Source organism: Panthera pardus, unplaced genomic scaffold (genome assembly GCF_024362965.1).
Source record: "Panthera pardus isolate Hobbes unplaced genomic scaffold, ASM2436296v1 HiC_scaffold_17, whole genome shotgun sequence".
Lineage (NCBI taxonomy): Eukaryota > Metazoa > Chordata > Mammalia > Carnivora > Felidae > Panthera > Panthera pardus.
The window spans coordinates 10005857-10029037 of NW_026526732.1; the positions used below are offsets into that span (position 1 = coordinate 10005857).

Consider the following 23181-nt stretch of genomic DNA (forward strand, 5'->3'; position numbering starts at 1 on the left):
GAGCAGAAGAATTAATAACGTGGGACCGAAATTGAGGAAGACAATTACACTTTTTATGATTTTTTGCTTGGAACATTGCTGACTTTTTAAAAATGTTTTGGTTTTTTTCCAGATTTAAGAAGACGTTTTCTCTTAAAGCTAATCGACTTACTGCGATTTGATAAAATACACCTTTTTGAACAAACTGAAACTTTTCTTTTCTCCCTATCTGAACCCTCCGGAACTCAGAAACTCTCAGTGAGTATTCTTATATGCTTATGGCAATCTATTTCTTTGCATAAGTTCAATACGAATCTGTTCTCCTTATGACAGGACACCAATGGAAAAAATGGTATTATCACATGGTATTACCACATGGTATTACCAAATACCAAAGGGTATTACCAAAGCTTCAACTGGAATGTCGTATTTGAGAGACACGCGCAGACTCAGATGTGACCGGACAGCTTTAGGGAACTAACGTTGACTTCATGGAGCCAATAACGCTCCCCTGGACATTATCAGCCTGGTACCTAGCTTCCAGAGTTCCCAGCAGCCTGACTACCACAGGGGTAACTTGGAGAACACACCTGCGTCACCACCTCAGGAAATGAACAAGATTATACTGACCTGTTGTCAGGACTAAGAGACTGGTTCAATGGGATAAAACAACCTATCAGCTCAACTTTTTAATGTGTGAAACTTCAGGGAAGTTTCAGGAGGAAGCCGTAGGGGCTAAGAGCAGGCCACCCCAAACTGGGCCACTCTGGCATGGGGATTATTCTGAGCTGAAGGCAAGTGACCCCGAAGGTTGAAGAGAAGCTTTTGCTCCTCCCTTAACTACACAGTAAAATCTACATTGGGGGTCCTTCCCAGAATAAGGGTATTCACGGAGATAAGTTTTATCTGAGTGACCCATGTGTGAGGGCTGGGCAAACATCTAATTACTAAACATCTGGTCTTCTTATCACCCCGTGAAGCACATTCCTTTCTTCTGAAATCCCAGACCCCCACCCCCTTCTCCTTAGTTCACAATGACACATACACCTCACTTTGCCGGTCTTTGGAATTTCCACGTCTGTGTGGATTCCCCGTACATATGCCATTAAATTTGATTTTCTCCTGTTAATCTGTCTGACAATTTCTCCTGTTAATTGTCTGACAATCTGATTCTTGGTCCAGCTAGAATGACCCTTAAAAGACAGGAATTCTTGCTCCCTAACAAAGGAAATAGTCTGTTTCCTTAAATGTTCACAAGCAATGTGTTTATTATCTATTCAAGAATATAGTCAAGGGGCACCTGGGTGGCTCAGGTGGTTAAGCATCCGACTCTTGATTTCGGCTCAGGTCATGATCTCACATTCATGAGATCAAGCCCCGCATCAGGCTCCGAGTGCTGGGCGTGGAGCCTGCTTAAAAGAGTCTCTCCCCTCCCTCTCCCCATCTCCGTGTCCTTACCTCTAAAATAAGAGAAGAATATAGTTAAGATGTTAAAGTTTTGTTAAGGTTTTATTTTAATAGTTGTTCTATAAAAGATCTTTTTCCAAAAGAAATTTCTACAAAGAACCAGAGTAGCCATTAAGAATGGCTGAAAACTTTTCTTACGCAAAAATGTCAGGAATGAACTACCACAGTGAAATTAACATGCTCTGTAAATGTTTTTCCTAAAGTGGGCTTTCATCTGTTTTCCTGAAATATGATGCACTTAAAGGAATTTTTTAACTAGTGGTCAATTCGATGAGCAATTTGGGAAATTTCCACAGAAAGAAATGTAAACAGAAACAGCTCACAGAGTACAGGAATACGAATTTCCAAGACATATTTAGAATAATCTTAAATCTGAGTGTAGCAAAGGGCAAATCAATTACATAATCACAAGAGGAACAGAAAAGTTTTAAATAGCGATCATAAATAAATCACATTGTACCATCCGCTTCCACCTCACTTTCCCCTCCCTGTAGTCCACGTATGGATAATAGTTCTGGAAAAGCACTTGAGCCAAGGAAATTCTCTGAACGGAACCAAACCAAACTGCTAGAGACTGGGATGACTTTAAGCGACTTTCTCCCCAGACTCACCCAGATCCAAGCTTCTTTGGTACCGTACATGAGACCAATCAGACAAAGGTGTTTTAATAGTTATCTGATTAGGTGGCATTCAAACTGGCCATACCACACATAACATCGCTATGACCAAGTAATACGCCAAAACAGACACTTAGGACACCCGCACGTGACTGCCTATTCTGCCCACTGCTTCGTAACTGCACATACACATTTAAAGTTACCTGGATTTTTTTATTTTTAAGGCCATATCAAAATGGCTTCATCATACTAAACACTTTGATGTGGTTGCTTGAAATTGGGGTCGGTTTTCCTTTTTCCGTAAAGGGTGAGGTACTAAACATTTGAACTTTTGCAGGCCATGCAGTCTCTCTGCTGCCGTAGTGCAAAAGCTACCATACGCAATAGTGCAATAAATGAGTGTGGCTGCATTCAAATCAAACTTTATTTACAAAAAACACATGGCAGGGGCACCTGGGTGGCTCAGTCGGTTAAGCGTCCGACTTCAGCTCAGGTCACGATCTCGCAGTCTGTGAGTTCGAGCCCCGCGTCGGGCTCTGGGCTGATGGCTCGGAGCCTGGAGCCTGCTTCCGATTCTGTGTCTCCCTCTCTCTCTGCCCCTCCCCCGCTCATGCTCTGTCTCTCTCTGTCTCAAAAATAAATAAATGTTAAAAAAAAAAATTAAAAAAAAAAAAAACACACGGCAGGCCAGATCTCGCTCAGGGGGCCATAATCTGATCTCTATATCATGGCTGGGAACACAATTATTATAAAAAAGTCATTAATATATATTGCATCAGTCATAGAAGAATCTTTGTAATTCATGTCACAAAGGGTTACTCTAATATATAGAGCTTCTAGAACTTAAGAAAAAGACCAGGAACCCATAAAAATGGGCAGAGGAGCAAACAGTTCATAGGAAAATATAAATGGTACTTACACATATAAAAAAAAGAATGCTTGATTTCACACATAAGGAAAGGCAAATTCATTTGGAAGATGTTGCCAGATCTCCACTAGGGACTGTACCATTTAAACTATTACCAGCAACATATATATGAAGGTGATTGGCTGTCTACAGTTTCACAGACAGAATAAATTACCCAACTTCTGGATTTTTGCCAATCCAGTAAGGGAGAAATGCTGTCTCAGCATAGTTGTTTTTTCTTTTCAAAGGAATAATAGCTTTTATTTTATTTAAATTTTAGTTAGTCAGCAGTGTAATATTAGTTTCAGTTGTACAATATAGTGACTCAACAATTCCATTATGTCACCCAGTGCTCATCACACCAAGTGGCCTCCTTAATCCCCATCACCTATTTAACCCATCCCCCCCCAACCATCAGTTTGTTCTCTATGGTTCAGAGTCTGTTTCTTTTTTTTAATATATACTTAATGTTTTATTTTTTGAGAGAGACAGCACACACGAGTCGGGGAGGGGTAAAGGGGGGGCGGACAGAGGATCCGAAGCAGGCTCTATACTGACAGGCTGACGGCAGTGAGCCTGATGTGGGGCTCGAACTCATGAACCATGAGATCATAACCTGAGCCCAAGTCAAACACTCAAATAAATGACTGAGCCACCCAGGTGTCCCTAGAGTTTGTTTCTTGGTTTGCCTCTCTTTTTCCCCCTTTACTCATCTGTTTCTTAAAAATCCACACGAGCGAAATTATATGGTATTTTTCTCACTCTTATTTCAGTTAGCATAATACCCTCTAGCTCCATCCACATTGTTGCAAATGGAAAGATTTCTTTCTTTTTTATGGCTGAATAATACCCCATTTTCTCTGTGTGTGTGTGTGTGTGTGTACACATCTTCATTTATCAGTCGATGAACATCTGGTCTCTTTCCATAATTTGGCTATTGTTGATAATGCTGCTATAAACGATGGGGTCCAAGTATCCCTTTGAATCTGTATTTTTGTAGCCTTTGTGTAGATACTTAGTAGTGCAATTCTGGATTGTACGGTAGTTCTATTTTCAAATTTTGAGGAACCTCCATACTGCTTTCCAAAGTGGCTGCACCAGTCTGCATTCCCACCAACAGGGCAGGAGGGTTCCTCTTTCTCCACATCCTCACCAACACCTGTTGTTTCTTGTGTTGTTGATTTTAGGCATTCTGACAGGCGTGAGGTTTATCTCACTGGAGTTTTGATTTGTATTTCCCTGATGATCAGTGATGTTGGGCATCTTTTCATGTGTCTGTGGGCCATTTGGATGTCTTCTATGGAAAAATGTTTATTCATGTCTTCTGCCCATTTGTAAAGTAGATTATGTGTCTTTGGGGTGTTGAGTTTTAGAAGTTCTTTACAGATTTTGGATACTAACCCTTTATCAGATATGTCATTTGCATATATCTTCTTCCATTCTGTAGGTTGCCTTTTAGTTCTGTTGTTTCCTTCACTGTGCAGAAGCTTTTTTTTTTTTTTTTTAATTTAAATTTTAGTTAGTTAACAGTGTAATATTGGTTTTGGGAATAGAACCCAGTGATTCATCACTTACATACAACACCCAGTGCTCATCACAAGTGCCATCCTTAACGCCCATCAGCCATCTAGGGCATCTCCCCCCCATCACCCTCTATCAACCCTCTGCTCTCTGTCATTAAGAGTCTCTCTTGTGGCTTCTTTCCCTCTCTTCTTTTTCCCTCAATAAAGTTTTAAAGATAAATTTACCCTTTGACTCAGAAATTTCTTTTGGTCGGTGTCTGGGTGGCTCAGTCAGGTTAAGTGTCTGACTCTTGATTTCAGCTCAGGTCATGATCCCAGGGTCATGGGATTGAGCCCTGCATCAGGCTTCACACGAGCATGGAGCCTGCTTAGAATTTTCTCCCTCTCTCTACCTCTGCCCCCTCTCCCCCACTCGTGCACTTTCTCTCTATACTAAAAAAGAAATCTCATTTTGGACTCCATTCTCTAGACACAGAATGTGTACCAGTGAAAACATAGCACTGTTTTTCATATAAAGAGACTGTAGACAACCCTAGTGTCTCGCAATAGGGAACTGTTATATCACGAGAGAATATTACGCAGCAATAAAAGAATAAGAACAATCTCTATGTGCTGACATGGAAGGAAAATATCACTAAGTGAGGAAAGCAAGCCGCAGAATAGGGCATAGAGAATACTACTTTTTTTTCATACATAGATTGATATTTATATTTGCCAATATTTCCACCAAAAAGCACTAGATAAACAAATTATTTTTAAACTGGTTACCTATAGAGATGGGAGAGGAAAAGAGTGGATTCCTCTCAGTGGATTCCTTTTCACATCATTTCCATTTTTGCTGTATACACGTACCACCCGCCCAAGAATTCTAAATTAAAACGGGAGGAGGGAGACACCATTTATAGTAGTAACAAAAAATAGAAACCTATCTGGAAAAAGCCTTAAAACGTTCCTGAAAGACACAGAAAGCTGGAAAAACTGGGGAGTGTGGCAGATTGCTTGCAAAAAGGGCCACAATAAATCTTCGTATCCCTAGATCCTTTTGCAGGGTGACTCTGCCAGTCCTCCCATTGAGAAGAGAAGGCCATTTTTCCACCTCTGGACTCTGGTCTTGTTCATGTGCTTGCTGCCTTGGCCAAGAGAGTAACAGCAAATGTGACAGAAGAAAGGCATGAAAACACTTGCACACCCAGGGTGGCCCTCTTCTGTTACCAGGATTGCCTCTGCGACCACTGAATCAGCCCGGGTTAGCTTCTACAGGGGACACCATCCCACCCCAGGCATCCAAGCTGTACAAGGTGAGACCCCAACATGGGGGGAAGGACACTGGAAGCTTCTCCAGCCTCAGCTGGGCTTTCCAGACCACAGGAGCCACCCACAGCCAACCCATAGAGCTAAAGAAAAGGTAGGTCTTTGTTGTTTTAAGTTACGAGGTCTGCAGGTACTTTGTTAGACCAGAAAAACTAATTCATGCAAAGAACCTTCCCACATTTTAAGATGGGAGGCTCCACTGAGATAGCAACTCTGTCACAGATTTTAATAAAAAGATGAACAGATTTTTTTTTTTTCTGAAACAGAACTGATCCTAAAATATGTTTGGCCATATAAATACATAAAAATAAAAAAAAATCATCAAAAAAACAAGCAGAGAAGAGAAAAAGTAGAAAGTCCACAACTAGTCCCAATGTATAGTAGTAAGTACCAGTATAATAAGTAGTATGAGGGCATTATATTGCTTTACTGTAAGTGAGTTGATCGGGGGGGGGGGGGGGGGGTAGTGAATCCCTACCTCATGCCCTATACCAATATAAATTCTAAGATGGACCAAATATTTACAAGAAGAAAGAGAAAAAGAGAGAGAGAAAAGGGAGAGAGAAAAAGTGAGAAAGAAAAAAAATCACATAGCTAGTGCCCAGATTAGAATCTTCAAATAGCACGTTTCACTAAAAGGAATCAGATTTACTTAGAGAACTGGCTGGTTTCAGGTCAATTTCAGGTCTCTCTCTGCCCCTCTCCCACTTGTGCTCTCCCTTTCTTTCTCTCAAAAATAAATAAACTTAAAAAAAAACAAAGAAGAAAACAAGAACACATGCACAACATACATAGATGGGCCCAGAACATCTTTTCCTATCAGATATCAAAGACACTGGCCAAACCTGCTAAGACAGTGTTGAAAGGACACAGGCTCCAACTTGCAGGGGAGCTCGATACCCAAACAAGAGGCAATACAAGCAACAATAAGGATAAAGGCTGCAGTGGACTGAGCATCAAGTTTACTTAAACCTGAGAGTTCAAAATGATAAAAATAATGGGTCACAATTATATGATATGAGGGAACCAATGCATTCTGAAAGCTGGTAAATAAAGGTGGGAAAAATCTGGCATTTATCTTGCTCCTTTTTTACAAACTGTACCACTAAGGAATCAAGTAACAGATAAGTTTCCCTTTATAAAAATATTCTAGCTAACGCAAAATGGTAGAGCCACTATGGAAAACGGTATGGAGATTTCTTAAAATATTAAAACGAGAACTACCATATGATCCAATAATTCTACTCTTGGGTATTTATCCAGAAGAACTGAAATCTGGATCTCAAAGAGATATTAGCACACCCATATTTACTGCAGCATTATTCATAATAGACAAGATATGGAAACAAACTAAATGCCTTTTGACAGATGAATGGATAAGGAAAATGTGGTATTTTAAACTAGGCTTTTAAAAAGAAGGAAATTCTGCAAAATGCATAAACATGGATGAACCTTGAAGATAGCTCATAAATGAAATAAATGAAAAGGGAGTAATAGAATTAGAACATCATTTTCAATCCCTAATACTTTAATGCATCTAAGCATAGTGCCTCCAAAAGACAGCCAGAAATTATTTGCCTTCTGATGGAATACAATGCCAATTACGAAATCGACTTGAAAAAAGAATTTGCATCTTATGGACACTCTAAATCCTAGTACCAATTTATAGGAAGTATAAAGAAATATATTTAACTAAGCAATGAGGATGTGATAGGAAAATCCATATGTAGGAAGTTACAGAATCCATTTTCTCTAACTAACAAATCTCAAAGACAAAAACAAGCCTGCTGGGGGTGGGAGAACAGGGGAACCCATAAATAAAGAGATTTCAGAGACTGATCCCAACTGCAATATACACAGACTTTATTTGAATTCTGAGATCAACAAAATGCAAAAAAAGGTTATGATAATAAAAAAACCTGAATACTTAAGAGCTATGGGATATTTAAAAAGCATTCAATTTTCAGGTATCAAAATGGTATTGTGGTTATATATTTTTTTTAATTTTTAAAACTTCTTTTAATCTTTATTCACTTTTGAGAGAGAGACAGAGCACGAGCAGGGGACGAACAGACAGAGAGGGACACACAGAATCCGAAGCAGGCTCCAGGCTCTGAGCTGTCAGCACAGAGCCCGACGCGGGGCTCAAACTCACGAACCATGAGATCGTGACCTGAGCCGAAGTCGGACGCTCAACCGACTGAGCCACCCAGGCGCCCCTTGTGGTTATATTTTTAAAGTACCGCCCATCTTTAGAGAAATCCACTGAAATATTTACAGATGAAGTGACAAGAGATCTGGCATTCCTTCAGAAAATGCAAGAGCAGGGGAAGTTGAGGGGTCTGGACCAAACAAGAGGAGTCAATAGTGGTTGAAGCTGGGTGATGGGTGTGTTGGCTTCATTATACTATTCTGCTTTTGAATATGTTTGACATTCTCCACGGGAAAAAAACTTTTTAAGAAACTACAAGAAGTACCAAGGGAAATCTTAGAGGAGAATTTAAAAAATAACCTTGCAGTAGAGGAAGGTTTCACATGTGAAACAGAATCTTCAAGTCCTTAAGAGGGAGGGAGAGAGAGATTTCTCTTCACTCAAGTAAAAGATACCTGCCTTGCCTGGCGAAAGCCAATATAAATAAGATAAAAAATAATGACAATAAAGAAAAAAAAAAGACAAATGACAAACAAATATTTGTAATTCATATCAGAGACTAAAGGTTAGTTCCCCTACTCTACAGAGGGTACCTACAAATCAGTAAAGAAAAAGAAAGAAAGAAAGAAAGAAAGAAAGAAAGAAAGAAAGAAAGAAAGAAAGAAAGAAAGAAAAAAAAAGAGGGTGGAGTACCTGGATGGCTCAGTCAGTTAAGCATCTGACTCTTGATTTCGGCTCAGGTTGTGATCTCATAGTTCATGGGTTCGAACCCCACGTCAGGCTCTGTGCCGACAGTGTTGAGCCTGCTTGGAATTCTTTCTTTTTCTCTTAAAATAAATTAATTAAAAAAAAAAAAAAAAGTAAAGATGGCTCTTAAAAATATAAACCAAACATTATTTTTCGCCTACCAGCATGGCAGAGAAACAAAAATGAAACTCGTAACATCATTGTTTGAGTTGCTCTGCACTGCCAGCCCAGAGCCTAGAGCCTGCTTTGGACTCTATTTCTCTCTCTCTCTCTCTCTCTCTCTCTGCCCCTCCCCCGCTTGCACTGTGTCTTTCTCTCAAAAATAAATAAACGTTGAAAAAATTTAGAAACTCATAGCAACATCATTGTTGATGAAGCCGTAGGTTCAGGAAGTAGATTATTCTTAGGTGGGAATGGGAGCGAGGATTCTTACGGTGTGGATGGCAATGTCTATGAAAATTACAAACAGAGATTCTCTTACTTGGAAATTCCACTTCTAGGAACGTATCTTCTAGAAATATTCACATGTCTGCAAAGTGATGTGCATAAAAGGGTACTCACTGCAGCCCTGTTTACAACAGTGAGCGAGCAGGCGCAGCCCAGCGCTAGGGATTGCTAAGGAGAGTAGGGCGCTGCACAAAGTGGAACAGCACGCTCCAGCAAAACACAACTAAGGTTTGCTTATTTTTCAGAGGTGCGATCGTCTCTAGTGGATGTGTTAAATAAGAAAATAAAGCCTGGTATGTCATTTGTGTGAAAAGAGGGGCAAAATGCCCCTGCTTGTGTGTGCACAGACTATCTCTGTAAGGAGGGAAAAGAAACCGGTAACACAGCCCCCAAGGAGAGAAGCCAGCTGGCCGGGGGCGGGGACAGATAGGAATTTCCTGTGTCATTCTCTCTGCACCATTTTCGTGTTTGTTTGTTTTTTTTTTTTTTTAATTAACATAAGTCTATTGCCTGTTGAAAAAAAATTAAAAATTGGAAGTACTGTTTAATGCCTCTACCTAGGAAGCTCAGAATTCTGCTGAAAATACCACAATCTACAGGAGAATGCTTCCTTGGTTGTAACAAAGCACAAAATGCTCCCAAGCATAACTTAAAAGAAGGGGGTGGGGTGGGAAGGGGGCAGACAGAATTTGTACTGTCTTCCAGGAGTTCCCATTCTGAGTACGGTTACCTTCACTCCACATAAATATACACATAATTACATTTTACAACCACATGAAAAGCAATACAATGAAGTTTACAAATGGAAAAGTTAAAAAATGTTCCTCTCCTCCTGTCAAAGGTCACAAGGGCTAACAGATTTGAAACTGGCCTTCCAAACATCATGCATTCGACGCACGTGTGTGCACACACACAGGGCCAATTAGAACCACAGCACCTATGCTCGTCTACATTTCATGTTTTATGTCCTCATAGGAGTGTTCATATCAGCACATCTATCTTGTTCTCTATCACAGCTGCAAGGTGTCTAACCCACCCTGCAACCTCCAGGGCAAAGCACATGAAAACTTACTTAGCTGTGGTTAAGAAGATAACCTGACTCCCAGCCTAAACTGAAATAGTGTGACTGCAAAAGGACAATCGCCTTGGAGCAAAAAAGGGGAAGAAGAGTCTAAAAGCAAACAGTGCCCCAAATCCCAAAGACAACTGGTCGAAAACATACACACTCCCAGTAACAGCGTCTGACTGGTCCCCCCTCCCCCCCCCCCAACAGTCAACGCTGTGTGTTGACAATGATTTTCATTCCCCCACAAACGGGAGAGGAAATGTCATCGCTGGCAACATGGCAATTATGAGCTGACTTTGGAGCCAGACCACGAGGGGTCAACTCCCTACTCTACCATTTCAATGGCTTTCTGAACTTGGCCAAATTCCTTAAAGTCTGTCTCAAATTCCTCCAGAATAAGATAAGGATAACAGCATGTGCCTCGTGACACCAATGATAAGTGAAGTCATAAATATGAAGTGGTTGTAACAGTGACTGGCACAAAGGGCCCGGTAAATGCCAGTTATTGTGACCTTTGGGTTTTATTTATACACACACACACACATACATATACACACACACGTATATATACACACACACATACATACATATAATACATACACACATATACACACATACACACACTCCGTATTAGGCTAAAAGTTGTTACTTAACTGTGTCGTCCTTCTAGCCTGCCAAGCATTCTGGAACTAGCCTTGGGGTTCAAGAGAAAGTGCTGAGTACTGGTTACTTATCCCCACGAAAGGTGTTTCTGTAATCTGTTACTTCAGCACATCTCGAGAGAAGCAGCCCCACCCCCCCCCCCCCACACACAGGGTCAACTACCTGCTTCACACCCCCCTCGTCCCTGTGTGTGGGGAGTATTGCATACAAGTAGAGATATTACAGCAATGTTGAGGATGGTCCCAGGGGTCCCTCGACCCCATTCACTTGCAAAAATATTGGAACAATAAACATGTGATAAGAAAACCGATTTAAAGATAAACTGGCAAAAATCAAGTTTCTCCATAAATACTGACTTGATGAAAAAAAAAAAAATACAACTGGGAGGATATTCCCAATAAGCAACAAAAGCCAAAATACAAAGCAGAAGAGATCACCACAAACATGAAGAACCTCATGAGGAAAGTCCCACCAGCAAATCACACCATGTTCCTGAGAACAAAGGGGTAACTGCACAGAGATGTCAGTCTATAAATGCACTGAAGGTTCATTCAAAATCCCAAGGGGATATTTTGGGAGAAATTACAAATAAACTCCATCGCAAACAAACTGTGATCTCTTAAAGGGCACCTGAAACATACTACGACCTCAGGAATACAGTAGGATGACGCCTTATTTTTAGCACTATACAGCCACAAAAATCAATAGCCAAGGACCATGTTAAAATCTTTCAATATTTCATCCCACTCTTTAATACAAACTCAGCATAGTTTCCAAAATGGCACAAACTACCTTGAAATATTTCTTTTCCCCCATGAGACTGAAAACTTTGATCAGATTAAACTGTCCTATAAAATAAATTCCTGTTTCAGCCATTAGCCCCTGGTTACCAGCCTATGCTAATTATCATGGTCAAGTACTCCTTAGTCCTTTACTACACTGATTACTTTGTACCCAGTACTCCAACAATCTCGTTTAGGAAAAAATACATTATCTCATGACAGAAGAAATAGTCATCACAAAGGAATCTATCAAAATGTTGTATTATATTCAGTGCCTTAAGTTCCTCACAAGAACTGAAATTTCCTGGAAGCCCATGTTTCTTAAACAATACGAAGATTTTCAGAGGGCTCACTTGTGTGCTGGGGAAAAGTATAGCAATGGGGATGTGAGCTATCATGCAGCCCTCACTGTTATCTGGAGACCCTGAGACGCTGAATATACATGCAAAACGGCAAAAATAAACGTGTGCCCTAGAACTTCAGTATTTTCCTAGAATAACCTGAATCAACTCAGGGCCTTATAAGGATAAAACTATTGAAGGCCGAATTCAAGAGGCTCTAGTTCAGACCAAATAAAACAGAGAAGAGAAGGACTAGTAATTAATGAATGAACGATACATCAAAATTCAATAAACATAACAAAATTAATCAAAATCAAATAGCAGAAAGCCACAGTGGAGTAACTATCCCTCTTACTACCATTTGCAGCTAGAAAACTGGACAAAATGCATGAAATGACAGTTTCCAGATATTGAACAACAGGGCAGCACAGGACAGCGAACCCCAAGAGAAGGGAAACAGAGGAGGTGAACCCTATGAAGGCTCTAGCTTTCTGCCTGGAGGCAGCTTCTGACTCAAAAGCTAAGAGAAGAACCCAAGCGGGGAGCCACAAGTGGAAAGCACAGGTCCTGCTGAGGTGAAGTGAGCGGGACCAGAACTCCAGGAGGCTCAGGAAACTGGGAATTGAGGAACAGACTACCAGAAAGCAGCTACTCAGAGAAAATTCTCCAGACACCTGCAGGGAGGTCTCCTTGAGCCTGTTGCTGAATACCAGGCTGCACACGACAGGGTAAAACTCTTTAAGGCTAAGCAAACAACAACTACAGGGGGGATGTGGGCTGGAAAAATGCTCAGAGGTCAGGCAGTTCGGACTAGCCAGAATGGAGAAGCTTCACTGAACACATCCACAGCATTCTCGGTAGAGAGCCCAATGGGGCTGGGGTAGAGGCGCCTTAGGATGAGATTACTCTGGACACCCCCCTCCCCATACAAAACAGAAACAAGTCTTGAATTAGACTGGTTCACAAGTAACTCAACTGCCTACCAAAACACCTTAACACCCTTTAAAGGCAAAACGCAAAATCCAGACACTCGGCAACATGCCAACACAATGTCCACCATCCAATAAGAAATTAACAGACAAGCCAAGAAAGAAAAATGTGACCTAGGACAAAAACATCAGTCGATAGAAACACACCAGGAAATGTCAGACATAATAACACTGGCAGACACATTAGAATAGCTACTATAAATATGTTCGAGGACTTAAAGGAACATCTGATTATAAGGAGAAAAAAAATAGATGTTATAAAAAAAAAGATCCTAATGGAATAACCAGAGCTGTAAAATGCAATTTCTGAAATTAAAAAATTTACTGGATGGGCTCAACAGATAATTAGACACTCCAGGAGAAATGGTCAGTGAACTTGAAGAAACAGGAATAGAAACTATGAACAGAAAGAGGTCACGAAATGGGCAGAGCCTTCGTGGACTGTTGAGACAGTACCGCGCAGTCTCACGCGCATGCAACTGGAATTCCAGAAGGGCAGGGAGGCAGAGCAGAAATTTTTGAAGAAATAATGGCAGAAACTTTCCAATTTGATGAAAACTAAAATCCCCAAACTCTAGAACCTGAGTAAGTCCCACAAATGAAAAAAGCACACACGCGCACACACACACACACACGCACATGCACACACACACAAACCACACAAAGAGACATCATAATCAAATGCAGGACATCAGCAATAAAGAGAAAAATCTTAAAAGCAGCCGAAGGTGGTGGGGAGGGGGGAGGCGGGGGGGGGGGGGGGGAGACACATGACATACAAAGGAACAAAGAACAACTCAAGACTTCCTATCAGAAGCAAGTCAAAATCTATCTTTCAAGTGGTAAAAAATAACAAAGACGATAAAGCTAAAATTCCCTATACGGCAAAAACATCTTGCAAAAATAATATTGAAATAAAGACATTTTCAGACAAAAGCTAAGAGAATTTATCACCAACAATTTGACACTGCAGGAAATGCTAAAGGGAGCTCATTTACCGAAAGAAAACGACGCTGTATAGAAACCTGAATACACACCCACCCACCCACCCACCCACACAGACCATGAGAAAGAGTAAACATGTGGGTCATCTACAAAAAAATTCTCATTGTTTCTTTTCCCTAAAAGATTAGGGACTTTTAAAACAAGGACAACAGTGTACTGTGGGGGTTATACCATTGAGAAATAAAATGTACCAGACAAACAGCACACAGGACGGGAGGCAGATGTGGAAGTGCATTGTTACAGAGTTGGTATACGTGACACCAGAAGGTGGAGTCAGAGTGTGCAGTGACAGGTGCATACTGTGAACCTGAGAGCAGACAGAAGGAAAAGAGAGAGAGAGAGAGAGAGAAACATATGTGAATAAATAGCTAATAAGCAAATGATAAAGATAAAAATACCATTAAGTAACCTAAAAATGAAAAGAAAAACATGAAACAATAGATGCAGCAAATAAAGAAATAGCAAGACGGTACTTAAACCGAATCAAATTATATTTAATGGATAATTACATTAAATGTAAGTAGTCTAAACACTTCAATGAAAAGAGAGATTGTTGACCTGAGAACAAAGCCAGACCCTCACTATGTGCTGTCTGTAAGAAAATGCACTTTAAGTATAAGGAGACAGAAGCCTGCAGAGTAAGGAGAATAAAAGCAGAGGGCAACAGCACTGGGGCGCCAGCTCACATCAGGATGCAGGCGAGGGTAGCAGAAGGAGTGTGTGCAGACTCCCCCCCAGGACGAATCCCTCTGCCAGCCGGCAGGGAGCCTGCACCAGATACATGCCCAATGCAACGGGGGGTTCGGGGTCCCTGCGTGCCTGGGTGACCCGATGCGGGATGTGCGTGGAAGCAGCAGGCGGGTAGAGGTCACCACGAAACTGCTACACTAGAGACCGGAAAGGTGAGCGCTGGGGAGGGAAGGACGACACCGGCCCCCTTTTTCTTCTGAAGATAATCTGTCCTGGGAAAAGGCCAATTTAACAAAACCTACTTTAGAAGACAGACAAAAATGTCCTGATAAATAGCAGGCAAACTTCAGCTTCAGAGAAGATGGGGTATCAGGTACTGGATTTACTCTCCCACCTTAAACATCTTGAACACTGAACAAAATATGTGAAACCACAGTTTTCAGGCCACGGACACGGGACAGCCCAGGACTGTGATCTTGAGAGAGGGGGGCAAGGAGGTAAGCCTGAGAACTGCCACAGTGACTGTGGGCCACAGGGAGGGAAGGAAACCCAGGCGAAGCCTCCGGATGTCTCTGCAGTGAGGACTCCAAGATGGGACTGGGGGAGGGGGTGGCAAAGAGGGAGCAGAAACGGCTGCACAGAGCCCGCGTTCTGGGGATCTGCGATCGGCACACGCATGCGAGAAAACTGCCCAACAGTGGAAGTAAAACCACAGAAGCGGCGGGCAGAACAATCTCCTCCCAAGTTCACCCAAGGCTGGAGAAAGCTGGGGTTCCCACCAGCCATGGTGAAAAACCTCTGTGATACAGGGCACTGGGTAATTATTCAGACAGGTATCCCTTCAGTGGTGGGGAGAAAACAGTCCCCAAGGCTGACCTACCTCATCGCATCCTACAAAACTTCAAGCAAGGATCAAAAGGATCTAACGGTTTCCGAGTAACTTAACTGCATTCCAGTACAAGCTCAAGAAGGTTTTGAAACATACACAATTACCTAACACCCTTAAAATTCACTAAGTCTGACATCCAATCAAAAAATACCAGGCAGGAAATTAGACCCCAATGAGGAGGGGAAATCAATGGAAACTAACCCAGAAATGTCAACTGATTCCATTATCTGAGACAAGATTAACACTAAACACAAAATTAGCTATTGTACCTAGTGAACACTAAAAATTAAATATTGATTTTAAATTAAACATTGATATAGAAGCACCTGGGTGGCTCGGTCGGTTAAGCATCTGACTTCAGCCCAGGTCACGATCTCATGGTTCGTGGGTTCGAGCCCCATATTGGGCTCTATGCTGACAGCTCAGAGTCTGGATCCTGCTTTGGATTCTGTCTCCCTGTTTCTCTTCCCCTTCCCCACTCAGGAGTGTGCTCTCTCACGCTCTCTCATAAATAAACAAACATTAAAAAAATTTTAAATGGGGGCGCCCGGGTGGCTCAGTTGGTTAAGTGTCCGACTTGGGCTCAGGTCATGACCTCATGGTTCATGAGATTGAGCCCCGCGTGGGGCTCTGTGCTCTCAGCTCAGAGCCTGGAGCCTGCTTCCCATTCTGTGTCTCCCTCTTTCTCTCTGCCCCTCCCCCGCTCATGCTCTCTGTCTCTCAAAAGTACTAAATAAACGTTAAAAAAAATTTTTTTTTAATTTAAATGTACAAGCACTGTTAGAGCAGTTATTCACAATAGCCAAAAGGTAGAAGCAACACAAGTGTCCATCAGGAGATGGCTAAACAAATGACAGTGGAGTATTATTCAGCCATAAAAAGGAATGACAGTCTAAGACATGCAAAGACACGGATGAACTTAGAAAAACGTCATGCCAAGTGAAGCAAGCGGATATAAAAGGACAAATACTGCACGACTCTGCTGACATGAGGCACCTCCAAGAGACAAATTCTTAGACAGAAGACAGAAAAGAGGGTACCATAGGCTGGTAGGGGGGAGGCTGAGTTATTGTTGAATAACAACACCAAGTTCCCATTTGGGATGATGAAAAAGCTCTTTAAATAAGTGACGGTGATACAACATTGTGAATGTACTGATGCCACTGAATCCTATACACTTAAAAAACGGTTAAAATGGTAAACTTTATGTATATTTTACCACGATTTTGAAGATTATACAAATAAGTAATGGTGTACAATTGTGGGGGAAAAAATGAATGGTGCCCTGGTTGTACTTTTTCTTCCTCTTACGTAATTAGCCTTCTGTAGCTGACAGTTGGTACTAAGCCACCTTCACAGGGACCAGCAGCCAGCAGTGCTGGGGCTTGAAAAGTCAAACAAAGATATGCTGTCAAAGAGGTCACCAGAAGTCTTCAAGAATGGTCAAATACTTTAAACACAGTCACCCAACATTATAAAGCAGATGTGATACGTTTCACCACCAAATGTTTGCTTTAGGGCATTCCTGGGGGTTACATGTAAGTACTTGGCCTTGGCTCCAACTTCAAAAAGATAAAAAACAAAGAAAGAAAGGAAGAAGGAGGGAGAGGCCAAGAGAAAACTCCTTGGGTAAAGTACAGAGATAATCTGCACCTGACCACCCCTAGTCACAATGGGACAACGCTCAGCAAGTTACACTTTCTAGCTACTCCAGGATTTTCAACCTCTCCTGTCTCCTTCCCGTTGGCATCCAAACACTCATGCCTGTTACATCTTTAAAAAGGAACAGAATCCTCCCTCAACTCCAAGGACTCCTTTGACCAATGCTTTCTCTCAATCTAAGAAATGTCAAGACAGGCGGTCCACGTTTCCTGTGTCTATTTCACCTGCTCCTCACTCTTTAACCCTCTGTAGTCCAGCTTTGCCACCTGGCGCCCCTGGAACAGCTCCGGCCAAGGCCACCTGCAACCTTCCCACCCGCAACCTGCTGGACCCTCCTTTCTCCTGGCCGCATCTGACACCGCGGTCTACTCCTTCCTGAAACATTTCCTCCCTCTGGCTTTGCACACGTGCCCACAACTTCCGCCTTGTCTGTTGTCTCTCCTCTCTCAGTCTTCTCGTGGAGGCAGGCCCCCTTAAAGGCTCGTGTTCCCCAGGCCCCATGCTCTCCTTACCGTATACACTCGGCCTGGATGACAACCACCCTGACGACTTCATCCGTACACTGATGAACCCCAAATCTATACACACCTTCCCTCTTTCTTTACCTAAGTCCCATTCACCTTTCAAGTCCCAGCTTAGATTCCACTTATGGGAAGCACCCTAAAAACCTCTGAAATTGGTCATGCACCCCTCCTGTGAACTACTGGGGGTGGGGGGGCAGGGGGCTGCACTCCTCCATCACTGTATTTGCACGACACTAGCTTGGCTGGTTTACTTCTCTGTGTTCTCTACTACACTGTAGGTTCCTTCTCGGTCTTGTTCAGCACAGCACCTGACAGCAGTCACTCAAATATGTTTGATGGATGAATTATTAACCCAGTCATCACAGCACAGCGGCTACCTCCTAACAGGTGTTTAGAATGTTTGAGCTAATGAATTCTCTGCGATTTCCAAATCTACCCAACCTCCTAATTTGGTGATAAAATTACAGAAAATACACTGTTCTGGAGATGAAAAACTTCACTAGTCCAGGTTTGTTGTCCCAGCTAAAAGAACCAAAAGCCAATATTTTAACAGGCAATCATAAATCTCTTGAGTTTATAAGCTAAACATTTCTTTGCAAAATGTCAACATTTATCCCAAACGTTTCTTAATTGTACTTTCTTAAACTCTACCGTAATTTTGGGAGAGAATTGCCTGCCCCCCCCCCCCAATATCCTAGTTTTTTCTGCTCAACGCCGTCAGAGGCAATTCTCCTGGGATGCAATGGAGTCACTAAAGCTGATGGCTAGAAACCAGGCTGAAGCTAGATGGCGGATATGCATTCATTTTGTCATCAAATGTAACAGGCAGTCCCTACTGCCACGCCCTGTTCCAGGCCCACACAGTGGTGAAAAGCTAACAACACGTCTACCCTCCCTCAGAGTGTGTTAGCAGAAAGAGATGCCACTCAACACAGGGTAATTCCAGCTGGTGCTAAGGACAATGAGAGAAATTAGGTGATGTGATAGAGTAACAGGCTGGTGCAGGCTACTTTAAGGTGTTTGGGGAAAGGCACTTTGAGAAGGGGTCATTTGGGACCTAAAGAATGAGGGAGCTAGTTGGTGACGAACAGGGCTGGAGGACTATGCCCAGGTATGGCAGGAAGGACAGCAAGTGCAAAGGCCCTGGGGAAATGCTAGGTCATAAGTGCTAAGTGTAAATAAACAAGAGGTCAAATGATACAAAGGAACATTTACAAAAGAGTTTTAAAAATGAACACCTTATTTTTAGCATGACTTCCCTGACGCTTCCATAAAAAAAAAACAAAAAAAAACAAACAAGCATTCAGGAGACAAAAGGAAATATCATTTATACAACCTATGAATAAAATATACTGAAAACTAAATTACAGGAATCAAGCCCTATTAAAAACCAGAACAGAAGATGTTAGGTATATTACATCAGCTCCCCTGCTCCTTCCTGGGCCCAGGGAAGAAATTACTAATCTTGGCATGGTTTGTACGTGGCCTCAGCAATCCTTTTCAGCAATGCCCTCCCGGCAGCTCCTGCTCGCCTTCTCTGTCCTGAAAGCTCAATAACCAAAAGAGATGAAGTTTTTTAATAATTCATCTCTCATGGTCCTTCTTCTGTATTACATATTTTCCTGGTTTCAAAAAGACTACCCTGAAAGTAGGACTCATTTAAAAAAAGCCTGTTCCTAATGACTCAGGGTCCTTATCATAACCATGATTACTGTATAAAGTAAAAGACACTGAATATTTATTTTCTAGGCCTTAGCTTTCAAACGCGAAAAATGACAGGGTTAGACTAGATGACCTGCAAGTCCTTTTGGGCCTATTTAAAGAATTCAAGTTAAATATTTTACACCGGCAGCTTCTCTTACGCCGACCGCCTAAGAGTCGTGCTCTGAGACGCGACAACCTGTCCTCTTCCTCTCCGCCATCTGCTCGGCAGCCGTGCGTGAATGCACCTCCATCCTTGCTGGCCAGGCTGGTGTCCGGATCGGCAACGCCTGCTGGGAGCTCTGCTGCCTGAAACACGGCATCCGGCCTGATGGCCAGATGCCCAGTGACAAGACCACTGGGGGAGGAGCTGACTCCTTCAATGCCTTCTTCAGCGAGACGGGTGCTGGCGAGCATGTGCCCAGGCCGGTGTTCGCAGACCTGGGACCCATGGGCACTGATGAGGCTCACGCTGGCACCCGCCGCCAGCCCTTCACCATCGAGCAGCCCCTCGCGGGCAAGGGAGATGCTGCCAATAACCACGCCTGAGGGCGCTACACCGTTGGCAAGATCATCATTGACCTTGTCTTGGGCCGAGTCTGGAAACTGGCCAACCGGTGCACAGGTCTTCAGGGTCTCTTGGTTTTCCACTTAGGAGCGGAAGTTGCTGCCGGGTTCACCTCCCTGCTCCCCTCCAACATCTATTGATTATGGCAAGCAGTCCAAGCTGGAGCTCTCCATTTACCCAGGCCCCAGGTTTCCACGGCTGTAGCTGAGCCCTCCAACTCCATCCTCACTACCCACATCACCCTGGAATACTCTGTGCCTTCACGGTTGACAATGAGGCCATCTATGACATGTCATAGAAACCTCGGAACTGAACACCCAACCTACACTAACTGATATGGAGGACACGATTTGACCTCACCGCCTCCCTCACATTCAATGCAGCCCCGAATGTTGATCTGACAGAATTCCAGGCCGACCTCGTACCCTACTGCCACGCCCCTCTCGCTCCGGCCACACATGCTCCTGTCACCTCTGCTGAGAAAGCCTGCCTTGAACAGCTTTCTGTAGGAGAGATCACCGACGCGTGCTCTGAGCCAGCCAACCAGATGGTGAAATGTGACCCTCGCCATGGCTTCCTGCCCGGGGTACCGTGGCAACACGGTTCCCAAAGATGTCAATGCCGCCACTGCCACCGTCAGGAGGAAGCATACCATCCTGTTTGTGGACTGGTGCCCCGCTGGCTTCAAAGTCGGCATTAATTACCCGCCTCCCCCTGCGGTACCTGGTGGAGACCTGGCCAAAGCAGAGTGAGCTGCGTGCACGTTGAGCAACACCCCAGCCATTGCTGGGGTGCCTGGGCTCGCCCGGACCACAAGGTTGACCTGACGTATGACAAGCGTGCCTTTGTTCACCGGTATGTGGGTGAGGGCATGGCTCCCCTTGACAGAGACTGTAAGGAGGTCGGTGCGGATTCTGTTGAAGGAGAGGATGAGGAACGAGAGGAACAGTAAACTCTGATCTGTGCCCTGAAGTCAACGTGTATGTAGCAGCATATCCTCATACAATTACTGATCTTTGCTTTAAAACACAGCACTTTGTTACAGACCCAAGCTGTCCATTTCTCTGACAGGTCTGAACAAAGAGTATCCCCTGTCTTAAATGAAAAAAACAAAAAAAACTTTTTAAGTATTTCAAGAACACGATTTAAAGTGAAATACAGAGATCTTTAAAATTAAACTACTCAAAATGATGCTTTTCCCTTCAACATGAATACACATACAACTGGGTTACGTGAGGAATGTGGGTGTCTGCTTTAAACCGCTACGTGGATGAAGGGCAGAACTCCTAACCAGGATTTATTTTTATCAGTGGTTCCTCTTTAGGATAATGTGTCTTCTAGATTCACACAGCTGACATAAAACCACAAAACTAGACCTGGTTTTTATTGTAGCACAAGTGTAAGGCAGTAAAATAAGACTGCCAAAGTTAGCAAAATAAAACACAATTCGAAGGGCCAACTTGAAGTTTCGTATGCCAAAAACAGAAGAATGAATCATGCATGGCCAAATGAAGACAGTTAGACTAAATAGCAACCAACAGACAGAAAAAGTTTACAAATACGGGATTCATAACATCTGAGATGGAGAAGACAGGAAAGCTTCTTGGCCAGGTCCCAACGAGGCACCGTCTATGGGGCACGAAAAGTGCCTCTGACCAGATCTCTGCCAGCTTCCTCTCTTTCCCCTCCCAACTGGTCCTTCCTGCAAATTAACAGCGCAACAAAGAGGGAAAGCCAAGTGGGGATGGACTAAGCCTCTCCAGCAGTGAGGCACTTCACATATGCCCGGATTTAACTTTCAAAATAGCCCCATGGTGGCGGTTGACTTAGCTTCGCAGGAGAAACAGCAGCTCACAAGATCACATAGGCTAAGGTCCTGAGGTCGAATGACCAGCGAGTGGAAAAAGTGGCATTTTACCCAGTTCTTTGCCGCGTTGGAGCCCCTGGGCTGATCTTCCTGCCATGACCTTCCCTCTCACCCAGCTGCCTGTACACACTACTGCAAAGTTCCCCTCATAACACAGGCACCATTCACAGCAAAAAGTTCGAACGGTACCCCATCACCTAAGATCAACTTCAAATTCATTCCCTGGCATTCAAGATCCTCCACGATCTAAAAATCTAGGCCTCTCCCCCACTCCACAATACCAACCGCTCCCCCGCCCGGTGACTCTATTTCTCATCTGTGCCCTCTTCTTCCCCCCATACTGGATGCAGCCCCCCACCCCCCGCTTCTGGTTAAGGTTTCACCCTCCCTCTTGTGAGTCAGGTAAGGTAACTCCGGGTCTACCCTAGCGAGTGATCTAGGCCTGAGGAGCCTAGGCCAAGGTCTCCCAGGGGTGGTACAATTCATATTTGGGCCAAGGGGAGGATGATTTTTTATGTTCTTTGAGACTTTCCTGCACATCAGAAGTTTAACACGCCTGCATCATTACAGATGAGGAATCACAGCCCAGAGTGATTCATCTGCCTGCGGTCAAAGATCAAGAAAGTGAGCGCTGAAGCCAGGACTGTACCCCAGGGCTTTCTGATGGCAAAGCCTGGCCTTTCTAGCACCCCCAGGTGGCTCCTGGTTCTTGCTCAAAAATTCATCTACTGAATATCCAGTACAAATCACTCTACAAGGAGACGAACACCAGCAAGGAAGAGTCACTGTCCTCCAAGGCTAATGGGAAAAAGATACGGTGTGATCAAGAGAATGCACTAGTAAAACAGAAGCAGCACAGTGGGCCAGTAGGCAGGTGCCGGCAGGGAGGGCACAAGACAGAGGCAGCCGGGCAGAGGGCGTTTCGAGCTTCAGTGAGTGGTCTGTAGCTTTCGTTTTCCTCTTGAATATGCTCTCGTGCAGCTGGTTTTTATTTTTGTGTTTGATAACACTATGGAGGGCCTCAAGGACAGAGAGAATGCTTGACTTTCCTTTTTTTAATACCCTAGTCACTTCGGTTGTGGATTCCAGTAAACACAGAACACAGGCTAAGCTGAAATGCTAAGAAAGCTTACCATGTCCATCACCACTGGCAGAGGAGGTTTTTTTCATAGGATTAAGTCTACCCCTACTTCCAGGATGGAAGGAAAGGCTACTGCAGAAACTGTAAACTCTCAAGTTCCCCACACTTGTAAAATCTCTAAGTTTCAAGAGCTATACCATTCT

The 23181-nt window shown here is 43.3% G+C and overlaps 1 protein-coding gene across 4 annotated transcripts in view; it reads right to left on the reverse strand.

The window, feature by feature from the left end:
• The window catches only part of SNX9 (sorting nexin 9), a 125151-nt gene that overhangs the window by 83583 nt on the left and 18387 nt on the right, over positions 1–23181 (reverse strand). The window contains exon 1 of one of the 4 annotated variants that reach the window (XM_053904318.1): positions 23031–23054. The exons of the other annotated variants lie outside the window; for them this stretch is intronic. Within the exon in view, the coding sequence (XP_053760293.1) occupies positions 23031–23039 (9 nt within the window). The 5' untranslated portion in view covers positions 23040–23054. Of the gene's footprint in view, positions 1–23030; positions 23055–23181 lie in introns of those variants that run through there. 4 annotated transcript variants of the gene reach the window in all.